Source organism: Pseudochaenichthys georgianus, chromosome 11, assembly GCF_902827115.2.
Source record: "Pseudochaenichthys georgianus chromosome 11, fPseGeo1.2, whole genome shotgun sequence".
Lineage (NCBI taxonomy): Eukaryota > Metazoa > Chordata > Actinopteri > Perciformes > Channichthyidae > Pseudochaenichthys > Pseudochaenichthys georgianus.
The window spans coordinates 891,217-904,974 of NC_047513.1; the positions used below are offsets into that span (position 1 = coordinate 891,217).

The 13,758-nt window shown below is 41.6% G+C and overlaps 1 protein-coding gene across 1 annotated transcript; it reads left to right on the forward strand.

The window, feature by feature from the left end:
• The first annotated feature begins 3,261 nt into the window (after positions 1-3,261).
• On the forward strand, positions 3,262-12,695 carry thap7 (THAP domain containing 7). Its single transcript, XM_034093838.1, has 5 exons — positions 3,262-3,331; positions 5,728-5,807; positions 9,522-9,659; positions 9,761-9,877; positions 11,216-12,695. Exons 2-5 carry the CDS (start codon positions 5,728-5,730, stop codon positions 12,351-12,353), a joined length of 1,473 nt encoding a protein of 490 aa, XP_033949729.1. The 5' UTR covers positions 3,262-3,331; the 3' UTR covers positions 12,354-12,695.
• Positions 12,696-13,758: the final 1,063 nt, after the last annotated feature.

The following is a 13,758-nucleotide window of genomic DNA, read 5'->3' on the forward strand; positions in this document are numbered from 1 at the left end:
TGTATAGACCTGTAACAGTCAACTGCATGAGGAGTTGGAAAGGTAGTTCAGAAAATCAGTAATATCTTTAAAAACTACAAAAAAAGTCCCTTTCTATCAGCTGTGCACCGTTATGGTGTAAATACAGACTATCTACTAATTGGATCAAATATAAAAGTCAGCCGAATTAGTTTTGATACTGAAAGGAGACGTGTTGTGTGAAAAGAAATGGAAGATGTTGTTTAATTGCTGATATATTTATGATCCACGTCACGTATTCAGTTTTGGCGGCATCTCCTCCAGTTTGTCCAGAATCTTCTCATCAGGGCTCTACAAATAAATATCTACGGCAGATATGTAATATTTAATGCAGCCGAACCGTGTATTACAATGCCGTTATGTGATGACTTTCAAAGAGAAAAGTAAGAACACTCGGAATAAAGTATTTTTTTAAAAAATTTTTAAATGTTTTCCGATTTCATATCACATAAACACCATATCCCGACGTGCATTGCGGCGTGATTTTAGCCTATCAAAACCTCTGAAAAAAGAAATGTGTCTCTCAGAATCGAAAGAGAAAAACCTCATTTGATCATTGGTTTTATTATGAAAACGTTGAGACCGGAAATACTGTTTTCAACCCGTAACTTTACATGGAAGCTTGCACACGTTCTCCTGACGAAACCTCAAATCATCTTCGTAATATCTATCAAACTATAGATCCTACATATCGACTGGACGTGGATTCTAAAAGTACAATATACACTTCTCGCTAGAAATCTAACTAGAGGCCGACAACTTTAAAACGTAATTATAGGTCGTATTAAGCGCTTGAACAAACAACATATTTGGTCGTAATAAGGGCTTGAACAATCGACCCATTTGGTCGTATGAGTTGGAGGACTTGTTGGGCTTTTAATGTGTGATTGTTTTTGTATTGCTTGATTTTAATTTCATTTTAACTGTATTTATTTGTTGTTCTTTTCTTTTCACTATCTTTGGAAAGCGACTTTGAGCACCTGTAAAAGCTCTAACAAAATAAATCTATTATTATTATTAGGTAGACACAGTCATGTTTGACCTGACTGAAATGGTGGACAACGTTCACAGATACCTGATTTATTTGTGTTTTTTTTAAAGATCCTTTGATTTAGTAATTGCTATTGGGATATAAAGAGTAACTACTCTAACTAAAACATGTTTTATAAGAATCTGTCCTAGTTTTAAGCTATTATAACAAAATGAAATAATTACATGATAAATGTTTTGTTGATTATATTTTGTATTATTAATCTGAATCTGAATCTTAAAGTAAATAAAGAGTTAAAATGACTATAGCCAATCCCTCAAACATTTAACAATCAACATATCACAGTTTGTACAGCAACATCATTTCCACTAGGTGGTGCTTCATAACTTGAGAAAGTCATAGTCCAAAAACTCGTCAATATTGGTGCCTTCATGTGAATTTGGCGAATGTGTGGTACATTCAAATATGGATTTATATGTTTAAAAAGGACAATTAGTTTGTCCAGGCCTATAACTACCACTGAATCAGTAGAGTGCTCCTGGCATGAGGTGTTTCCTTCCTCCCTTTTTATTAAAAAAAAATAACAAACTTTATCTGTGTTTTAGAAAGCACATTTCCCTACATCAAATGTGATAAAATACCTTATATTATTTTAGCTGCTGTAAACTGCCTCAGCTTCCATCGCTGCTCCACCTGTGGATAGATAAAGCATTATGACTATTAGCATCTTTGTAATGTCCCAATGATGCAGCCTCTCTGAGCGTGGTGAAAGACCCCCTCTCTGGGGTCTCTGGGAGTGTGTGAGCCTGCTGAGAAAGACAGGGCCTGGCAAACAACAGTGGTTGAGTAGGCAGAGAATCGCGACTACCATGAAGGTTGCACCTGCAGGGTTATTTGAAGTTTGGCTTTATATATATGGAGAGGATTACAGCCATGGGGTTCCGGGGGAGCAATCGATGTCCATTATTTATTATAAGATCTTCACTGTGTTCATTTTAAATCTGCCTGCTTGCTTATACAATTAAACCCTTACTGTTATTCTGAAACATTTTGTCTTGTGGGAGCAATTCCTTTTTTACCTTCTTAACTCTAATCTGATTAACATTGGAATTATCGAGGTGATAATATTTTTGTTTTTTTAAAGGAGAATAATAAGACAACAGCTATGTTGGTGTCCCCTTGATGCTTAAAATAAAATGTTGGCTTTAGGTTTATAGTGTTGAAGTTTTCTTGCTTTCTTTACACAAAGTTATACATTCTTGCCAGATCGACCACACATAATATTTGACTTGAATTATGATTACCCTCCTACACAAAAACTTTGTATATTTTAAATATGATATTTTCCTTAACTTGTAAGCTTATTACAACTTAATTTGATTCAAATGTAAATGTAAAAATGTGTGTTTTACTTTATGGATTAAATTGGTCATAAAAAAGAACAAATATATTATTTTTTTGTTTAAATATAACCATTTAATTAATGAGACCGTATACCTTTTTTTCTATCTTTGTCAAAATAAATGAATGACCATGTTTCTCGTGATGATCTGATGGTGATGGCTGACAGTAATTGGAGTAACAGTGATGATGCATTGACACATTATGTAATCATGTTGAACACTGCTTTCAGTCACATCATTTAACATAGTCGAACAATTTGTCAAATCCATTTTTGTGGGGTCAATGATTACATTAAAGGTTCTGCCCATTTATAACGTCAATTTTAGTGAATAATTGGTTGTGTTTTACATGGTCATATGGATATGAAAGAGTTGTTTCTTCTTGAAGGACTTATATTTTGGCAGGGCAAAAAAAAATGCCAGAGACTGATTTTAACTGTTTTTAAAATGCATCAATCACATTCATGGATTTATTGTGTGGGTAAATGTTGTAATAGTTGTAGAATAGTTTATAACTTCTGTTTGCTAGTTTTCTTTTCTTTTTCTTTTGGACTGACACTGAGTGCTGTACGATAACAATAATCCCCAAGACAAGTGACAATAATAAATCTAAACTGGCCAAAAATCAAGATTTTACTGTGGGCTCATATAACAAAGAACTGGTGCACTACAGACAATAATTTGCAATAAATAGTGACATTGTATCTTGTAGTTTATTTGATAAGCTTGGTTGAAAATACAAAGCTCTTTACAGGCTATATAATTATAACATACCATTATAATGCGTATTATTTTCTTCCTTCAAGTGTAAACTTTAAATAAAGTTTTATACAAAAAATTGAGGAAGGAGAAAAAGGCGGAAGAAGGTAGAAGAAGAATAAATCAGCCATCTTCGTGAGGTCGAAATCTGCAGTGCAGGGTAATATCTTTAGTTTATATTTATCTTCATCTGCTCCAGGGTTTATTGAACTTGCGTAGCAGCCGAAAGCCTGCAAAGGGGTTCATAATATTTACAACGGCTTAGCTTTCACTAGCTCCCTGCTAGCATGTGGCAAAACTGCGTAGCTTCAGGAAGCCACTGCGCTGCACTAACGTTACTGTTAACGTAATTCGCTTATCATCCTGCTAAATACTAATGTCTCAGAAGCGAATGTGCGTTAATACATATCTAAAGTTGTTTGAAAAACTCAGAGGTAATGCTAAGGAGGAGTCTCTCTGAGGCTCACATCCAACCGGAAACACACAGCGCTCCCCTGCCTGCTCTATCCACTGCACGAAGCCTACTGTGTAGCCTACTACAATGTACTACACTATGATGTACTACACTGTTCTAAATTGTACTGTGCTGTACTGTACTAGACAGTACAGTACGAGTTCGTCTGTCTGTTTACCGAGCCAACCTTTTGAGACACAACGTCAACGGTTTTTTTTAGAAAAGAAAACTTTATTGATAAAATGCCGAAAATACAAACAAGTCAACAGTGTTATTAACAGAGTTGGACAAATTACTCATATTATTAACTCCAAATAAAAGTTGCAATACTCCAGTGTAGGATTAGGAATACTCAGTTACAAATAAACGTCCTGCATTACAAATTGTACTCAAGTAAAAGGACACTTTTTACAAGTATTAGCATCAAAGTATAACTTGCTGGAGAACCTGATAGTCCAACCCTAGTATTCAGACCTTCTTATTATACATCCATGATTCAGACTGGTACATATAAGCACCATACTTTTATAATTTACACTTTAAATGATTGTATTGTAATGATTAATGCATTCATGTGTTCATCACTTTAATGTTGCAATTGTTAAAAGTGGGGTTTATTTGAATTAATTTATATACTACTGGTTAGCCTATAATAATATATGATAATGTCTAAGCAGATTTATATTTCAATATAAATCTAAATCTGCAAAGTAGATAGGAACTACATTTGTAAATTAAATGTAGTTGAGTTGAGCAAAATGTGAAAATACGAAAGTACCACACATTTTTACAGTACAGTACTTGAGTAGATGTACTTAGTTACAAACCACTATGGTTATTAAGTGATGATAACACAAAAACAAATCGATCGCATCATAATGACGAAAAGTAAAACAATGTAAAATAAAAACATTATTAAAAAAGATAATTGGGGATCTGAGAGGAAAATTCTAGATAATGACGTAGATAAATGTTACAGACATGAGCCTTTTTTCTTTGTGAATGTACACGTTTCAATGGGACATTTTGTTCGAATAATAATTAAGTAGTTAGCACGATGAAGACAAAGGCCATATAGTCATGGATTGGAAAATATTTGGTTGGACTGCAACTATAAAGTATTTCTCCTCCGTTATTAGGGCATTGTTTAAGGTATGGCAATGTGACTTATTCAGTGGTGCAGTGATGATGTACTTTTATAAGCCAACCAATTCAGCAGGGCACAGGCTTTCTCTACAAAAAGCAATGGCACTTTTCATTTGAATTTTTAAATATAATAAAAATACAATCTTTGTGTAATTACTGGCGCATTGAATGTCGTAGAACATAATCTGTTGTGCTTATGTTGACCACAGACCTTATTTCAGGCATCTCACCAAAAATGCTTTCTCAAAGACAGTGACGGTATTGATCCACTGCATTAGAGATGGTTCCAACAGGGCTGATCAATGTGGCTATTCTGAGCGCACCATGGACAGAGATAATTAGTCCTTTGTTACTTTACACGGAAAACAAAGGAATTCATTAAAATACATCTTCATTTCCAGAAGCAACCAAACAGTGTTCGGTAGCACTTTACAATAAGACTACCCTTACGAATAGTTTGTAATTCATTTATTAATTAGGTTGTGAACACTTTATAAATCATTAATAAGCTTTTATAAGACATGAGATAAACAGGGCAACTGTGACCGGTTGCTTGCCAAATAGTGAGCCCACATTTATCTGTACTGTAAGTCTTATATTGGCTACTTAGCTTACTTTGTCTTCTTCATCAGCCAGCATCCTTGGTATCTGTGGTTCACTGAGTTGATTCTCGCTAAGTAGCCAATATAAGGCTTAGTCATCTTGCCAAATAGTGAGCCTGTGTTGATGTATTTTTCATACATCAACCAGGCTATGTTACAACTGGTTTATAAATGGTTCTTAATGATTAATTAAGTGTTTACAACCTAATTCATAACCTAATTATAAACCCTTTATGAATCCTTTATAAGGGTAGTCTTATTTTAAAGTGGTACCGAGTGTTGAAATCATATCAAAAAAGGTTACTGATACTAAAACAAATCTAACTACTTTTCTTCTTCACTGTATCATTTCAGATGCCGAGACATTGCTCAGCCGGCGGCTGCAAGTCTCGGGACAACCGTGAGACTCGTAGTGCTGGGATCACCTTCCACAAGTGAGCCTGACAGAGCGTGTGTGACACATTATCTAATCTAATGTTATCAGTATTATACTAAGTAGAATTAGATGCCGGTAGTGGCTGCGTAGGATTGTTTCAGACATTTCCAATAATTCCAGAGCGCTGTAAAGTCCAGATTTAAACACTGATTGAAACAGATCAATACACCACATGTTTAACCAAGATATTCTGCTTCAGTCCATATTTGTCAGCGTTAAGACTTTCAAAAACAACATCTTTAAGGCACACAAAAAAGGTTTGCGTCACAAAAAAGGAGGAGGAACTGTTAGTTATAATCGATACTGAGAATGGATTTAGGCTAACTCATCTCACTTTATTAAGTATTAATTAGAGTATTTTTTAATATACATTTATTTTGCTTAAATATTTTTTGATTATATTATATTGACGAGAGACATTCAATGCTTTATCCAAAAATCTAAAAATTAGCTTTCAATGTATAAAAACAGATGTTTGGTATAGTACAGCTTCACATAAATGCAGCGCGACAGAACACTGCCCTACTCCACTCACATGGCCCTGTCAACAATCATTATTTTGTATTTGGTAGCTATAAAGCAGGGGTGGAGAACCTTTTTCCTCTCAAGGGCCATTTCAATTTTCACAACATCCTCCGAGGGCCGTACAAATGATTGAACTCAACCTCTGCTAAAAAAAACTAAAATCACAGCCCATTAATTTGGCCTTTCTTCCATGCTGTGCAAAGAAAGATAAACCTCTTAATCCAGATATCTCACCATGACTCGTGCATAGACACACAAATGTATTTAGTATCCTATCCATGTGAACATGATTTAGGTGGGGGGGGGACACACCTAACCTCCTCTTGGGGGGTCCGGGGGCAAGCTCCCCCGGGAAGATTTTTTTTTTTTTATATTGAAGTTAAAAGCATCAATCTGGTGCACTTTGAGCACTAAATGAAGATCTCTCAACACCCATATGAAACAGAACTGTAAACAGATTTTCTTTTTCTTTATGGATATTTTACAAATCACTCCCCTTTCAAACTGTATGCTTGTTTATTAATAACAACTTTTTTATTTTACTGTCATATAGTATTTATATAGTATAGTAATAGTATATATTGTATATAGTGTATATAGTATATAGTATAGTACGTAATCTGCCCGACTTGCGCGTCCACATCTCCACGTGCAGTGCTGCATAAACATGGCTGAGTCAGCAATAACTCTCGAGGGGTGGAGGTATGCCCATTATTTTGAGTTTGTCCGAAGAATAGACAGGAATGTGACGGTGAGGTGCAAACTGTGTCCAGGCCAGAAGCTGTTATCCACTGCTGGGAACACCACGTCAAACCTCAACAAGCACCTGCAAAGAACACATGCTGTTGTTTGTTTATATCACGTAGTCTGTTCTTTTACTTTACATCACATTGCATTTAGCTGACGCTTTTATCCAAAGCGACTTACAATAAGTACATTCGACCAGGAAGACACAACTTTGAAGAAGACAGAATCATAAAGTACATCAGGTTTCATAGAGCCAAGCATTTTAAGTGCTACTCAACTGGCTTTAGATAAGCCAGTCCTTTATTAGTATATAAGTTCTTTGTTAATAGTTCTATCGCTCGAAGTGGAGTCGAGAGAGATGAGTTTTCAGTCTGCGCCGGAAGGTGTGTAAGCTTTCTGCTGTCCTGATGTCAATGGGAGCTCATTCCACCATCTTGGAGCCAGGATAGCAAACCCACGTGTTTTTGCTGAAGGGAAACTTGGGTCCCCCTCGCAGCGAGGGTGCAGCGAGCCGTTTGGCTGATGCAGAGCGGAGTGCACGCGCTGGGGTGTACGGTTTAACCATGTCCTGGATGTAGGAAGGGCCAGATCCATTCGCAGCATGGTACGCAAGAACCAGTGTCTTGAAGTGGATTCTAGCAGTTACCGGAAGCCAGTGGAGGGAGCGGAGGAGCGGCGTGGTGTGGGAGCATTTAGGAAGGTTGAAGACCAGACGAGCCGCTGCATTCTGGATGAGCTGCAGAGGTCGGATGGCACATGCAGGTAGACCAGCCAGGAGGGAGTTGCAGTAGTCTAGGCGTGAGGTGACGAGAGCCTGGACCAGAACCTGCGTGGCTTTCTGGGTCAGCTGGGGACGCATCCTCCTGATGTTGTAAAGCGTGTTCTTCTTCTCTGTCTTCCGGTTGTTGCCTGTTTTGAATGACGAATACACACTACCGCCGCCTGCTGGTAAGGAGAGTTATAAAGTTAATAATACTTAGTATTTAGATGCAAGTCCTTTGCTTGCAATAACTGCATCAAGCCTGCGACCCACTGACATCACCAAACCTTTGCATTCTTCTCTTGTGGAGACTGCACGCTCAAAAGGGTTTCAGTCTGGAGAGTGACTTGGCCAGCCTAAAACCTCCCACTTCTTTCCCTGATAAACTCCTTGGTGCTTTTGGCAGTGTGTTTGGGTCGTTGTCTTGCTGCACGATGAAGGATCTCCCGATCGGTTTGGTCGCATCTCTCTTTAAATTGGCAGAGAAAATGTCTCTGTAACTTATGTGTTACATCATCAATGAAGATCAATGAGCCCGTCCAGAAGAAGCCATGCAAGCCCAGGCCATGACATCACCTCCACCGTGTTTCACAGATGAGATGTGTGTTTGGGATCATGAGCAGATCCTTTCTTTCTCCACACGTTACCCTTTCACATCTTTGACTCATCAGTCCATAACACTTTGTCCCAGAACTGTTGAGCCTCGTCTCTGTACTTTTTGGCAAATTCAAATCTGGCCATCTTCTGGTGTAGCCTCTGTGCTTTGTTCCCAAAGTCTTCTGCTGACGGTGGATTGTGATGCCTTCGCTCCTGCCCTCCGGAGGTTGTTGGTGATGTTTCTTTACAGTTCTCACAATGTTTCTGTCATCGACTGCTGATGTTTTCCTTTGTCGACCAGTTTGAAGTCTGATGCTCAGTACACCAGTGCTTGCTTTCTTCTTCAGGACATTCTAAATGCTTGCACTGGCTATGGCCAACGGCTCTGATGTATTTTCCATCTTCTCTCAGTTTCAAAATGGCTTGCTTGTCTCCCGTAGGCAGCTCTCTAGTCTTCATGCTGGTTACACCGTTGTAACTGAAAATGCAGTCTGCACAGGCAAAGCCAAAGCTCAAACTGAGAGTAGACATGCAGTGCTATTTAGTGTTAGAAGAATCAATGTAGCAGGACACACCTGGGCAACACAAACACCTGTCAGGCACATGTTCCAATACTTTGCTCTCTTGAAACATCTCTGGGTTTAAACAAAAGGAGCCATCTTCTCAGTTGTTCAGCAGGTAGACGTAAATACCTGGAATGAGAAGCTGAAATACTGACCTTTTGTCTCATATTCATCTTTTGATGTCAAACCTAATTGTTTTCAGTGGACAGCAAACATAAAGCAATTAGCCTCGCTGTCCCAATAGTTTGGGAGGGGACTGTATGTACTGTATATATCAACCTTTATTCAATCATTGATTATTTAATTTATATATTTTATTAGCTAATAATTAAATCTAACTAGTAATTAAAAGCTGTAAAATAAATGGAGTGGAGTAAAAACAATATTAGCTTCCAAAATGTAGTGGAGTAGAAGTATAAAGTACAGTACCGAACTTGAGTGAATGTACTTTGTTCCTCTCCACCATATTTCCTGTTTAGCGTGTACTGACGTGACAGAATGTGTTTACTTGTGATGGCAGACTACCAAAAGGAGCGACACGGAGGAGCCTCTGGATCACCAACTGCCACCGGGCGGACTCCTGGGACCCTCAGACTGACTTTGTCTACTTCTGCTCCAAACACTTCACCCCACAGAGCTTCGAGCTGACTGGATGCAGGTCTGTACCTTTCAGATACTGGAGTGTTGATGTGATCAAGCGCTGTCTCCTGCTCACAGCGGCACACTAGCAGATTCATGTGTTCCCCTGTGCACTCTCAGCGGGATCAGGAGACTGAAGGAAGAGGCCTTCCCGACAGTGTTTGACTCTTCTTCAACAACCAAAGGCAAGAGAAGAGCGACGCAGCAGACAGCAGCAGCAGCAGGCGTGCGTCTCAGGTAACACCTGTACAGTGATGTGTGACGCAGCAGCAGCAGCAGCAGCTCAGAAGCCAGCGTTAATATGTGCGACACAATGCTTTCTACCTGCAGTTTGATGCTATGCAACAAAGCCAGCAGGAGATGATACACTTCCCCATGCCCTGACATGTTGGATTTCGAGCTGGAGTCATGTCTCGGCACAGCTCAACACTGCTCCCGTGTTTATGGCTGGATATCCTTTCACATATGACTAAAACCAGAGCCCATGCAACGAATGGGAAGTGATACTGAGAGACTCATCTGAACCCATCATGCAGTAGAAGCTGTGTGTCCCATTGGCTAGCTATTTGCAGTGAGTGCACAGCGCCCTCACAGTGGCTAATGCCGAGAACATCACCCACCCACCCTCAGTGGCACCGGGGGGTTGTCACAGAAACGTCCCGCCCATCTCCTGTGTCCCCATCAGGGACAACGATAAGCGCTCTCTGACAGTTACAGGTAGGCTCTGTCGCGCTATTGGCTAAAATCCCTGTGTCCACTCAAGAGGGAGTTTCTCTCCCACTACCCCCCCACGTCTGAAACACCTCCATTGGACTGCTTTGTTTATTTACGTTACATAGTGACATCACTATGTAACACTCACGCTTCTATTGGCTATGGCACCAATACTTCAAGATAGGCCAAGGGGACGCAACATCTCTAAGCGGTTGACCAATCACAACAGAGCCGGCCAGCTAACCAATCAGAGCAGACTGGGCTCTGGTTTCAGACAGAGGGTGAAAAGAGGTGCTGCAGCACATGAGAAAAATAAAGAGCTTTTTGAACATTAAAGCGTGGAGACATGTCCCAGTAGAGACATAATAGTGGTGCTCCTTTTAATATTGGGTTACATGACATGTGACTTGTTAGACGCTTTTATCCAAAGCGACTCACATACGCAATACTGTGGACAATCCCCACAGGAGCACTTTGGGGTGAAGGGTCTCAGGGACACAACCACATGCTGACTGCAGTGGGGTTTGAACCTGTGCTCCCCTGATCCAAACACAAACGCACTAACCCACTGCGCCACACGGTTATATTGATGAACCTTATTATGTCAACATTTAGGAAATGTTTTCATTGTTCCCCCACTTGTCTCTCACTGTGGCTCCAGCGTTTAAAGGTGCATACATGTTACAGGGTCAGTGGTTTTGATTCCCAGCCCCCGCATGTCCAAGTGTCTTTGGGCGAGATACTTAACCCCACTTGCTCCTGTTGGCATGTCTGTGGTATTGGAGTGTATGTGAGTGGCTTTGGATAAAAGTGTCAGCTAAATGTTTTTAATAATCAATAAATAATCTTTCTTTTCTGTAGGAGGAATCGGCGCTCAGACGACCTGCAGAATGCTCAGCAGAAGACAGACGGGGGTGCAACTTCCAAACAACCGAATGGAGACACACCTGCATCTCCCCAAGAGCCCTCAGAGGTGGAGCAGCTCCCACAGCAGGAATCCAGTCCAGAACCAGAACCAGCGTGTCGTCCGCAGTCCCCATCACGTTACATGAGGCGTCTGCCCCCTCCTCCAGGCTTCTACCTACCCAAGGAGCACAGCTACGCCCAGCTCTGCCCCCTGCTGTGGAGGAGACGCTACGACCAGGCCATAGACTGCTTGGAGAGAGCCTTACGACAGCTGCATGCGGCCCGGCGGAGGGAGAACCGCCTGCGGAGCACTGTGCTGAGGCTGCGGGACAAACGGCTGAAGCACACTCTGCTCCTGTCACAAGATGGTTTTAGAACCTGGGGGGAGAAGAGACCAGGCAAAGGAGGTTCTAACCAGGGGGGGAGAGATGCTCCGTCTGAGGGCGTAGGGTTGTTTGAGGATCAGATGGAGCATTGTCTGCCAGACTCTAGCAGCTGCTCTGAGGAGGAGAAGGGACTCTGCTTCTACTGTGGAAGAGGGCCGGAAGCACGCAGAGCTTCAAAGACTTCAAGTGATGTGGAGCCTGCAGTGCATGAGGACACGCTAACAATGAGGGACCGGGTAGAAACCAGTGCAGTCGCAAACACTACAAACATACAGGAAAGACCACCTGGAAAAAGTGTAGAAAGTAGGGACTTAAATGGAACAAATCCCCAAGTCCTGCTCCAAGCTCAAGGTGTCCAACATGTGATCCCTGGGATGTCTCGTGAGCAACTGCTGCTCTCTGAGGGGGCGAGTGGGGCTCTGGGTGAGGAGGCTCCCCTCCAGCAGCTGTTCCTGATACAGGGGGGGGGGGGTGGGAAGCTCCTCCTGGTGCCTGTCCCTGCTGAAGATAAAATACAGAGCTTCCTCAAGATGGAGTGCGCTCCTGATGAAGGCCACGTTTCAGAACTGGAAGTTAAACAACTGATGGAGAGGGGGGGAGGCCAGCATTCTGTCCTCAGCACCCAGACGGGGGAAGATGTGAGGGAGAAACTTAAAGAACATCTGGAGGGATTTCACCTCCAGCTCAGCACAGAGTTTATCAACTGACGGGATGTTCTGAATGAACACCACAAATCATTCCGTTACAGTAATCATTCATGTGTGCCACTCTCACTGAATGTGTATTTCAGAGGCTTCATGGACTTCTTCAGATCTTCTTCTTCTTCAGATGAATGGGTTGTTTCATGTGCAGAGCCCAAGTGAATATCTCTGTGTTTCACGGCCTGGCGTGTCTTCTTCCTCTCAGCTCCATTGTTGTTATTCTTTATGTGTTTGAGAGGAAGCCAATGCAGTCAGAGTTGAGACAGTAGCTCTCTTTCATTTGTTGACAACAAGAGGAATGATTATTTAATTTGTAAACTAAAATCAAATTAAAAAACTAAAATACAACTGGGAGAAGACTAACGAATGAACATGTTATGCATGAAATGACAAATATCTGATGCTGAAATACAAGGACAGGTTCAGGTTCAGATGCCTGGGTCTGTGGTTCACTTAAGCTTTCACCATTATCATGTTTTATTCCACAACAAAAAATACATCAATAAATACCCTACTGCTGATGTCTGGTGCTTCCCTAGCCACCTTTAACTTTGACGTCTGTCCAGCTGCAGGTGGAGGGGGGGGGGGGGTTATCTGTCTGTCCAGCTGCAGGGGGGGGTTACCTGTCTGTCCAGCCGCAAGGGGGGGGGGGGGGTGGTGGTATCTGTCCGTCCAGCTGCAGGGGGGGGGTTATCTGTCTGTCCAGCCGCAAGGGGGGGGTGGTATCTGTCTGTCCAGCTGCAGGGGGGGGGGGGGGGGGGTTATCTGTCTGTCCAGCTGCAGGGGGGGGGGGGTTATCTGTCTGTCCAGCTGCAAGGGGGGGGTGGTGGTATCTGTCTGTCCAGCTGCAGGGGGGGGGGGGGGTTATCTGTCTGTCCAGCTGCAGGGGGGGGTGGTTATCTGTCTGTCCATGTCCAGCTGCAGATGGAGAGAGGGGGTGTTTCTGTCTGTCTGTCTGTCTGTCTGTCTGTCTGTCTGTCCAGCTGCAGAGGGGGGGGGTATCTGTCTGTCTGTCCATCTGCAGGTGGAGAGGGGGGGGGGGGGGGGGGTTCATCACACCACCACTCTTTAGAAAATGATGCAAAATGGACCTCCACTCATTGTATATCGGATCCACATTAACATTCTTTATTTTGCCCTCAAGGTAAAGTTTTGCAGAATAGTTGCAGGTGACTGGATGCTGGTGACAGCTGTCCCTGAAATGTAATGTAGGTCATTCTGTGTGAACTCCAAACCTGTGCGACAGATTTTAAGTGAAATTGAAAAATCGAAGTTATGGAGTGATGACATCTAGTGGCCAAAAACGTCTACACATGAAGATCAGCTCTTTGGGGATGGGAAATGGTAACAAGGGTTTTTTTTAAGTACTGTTTGAAATAAGGCAACATTCTATAATTGTAAATGTTCTTTG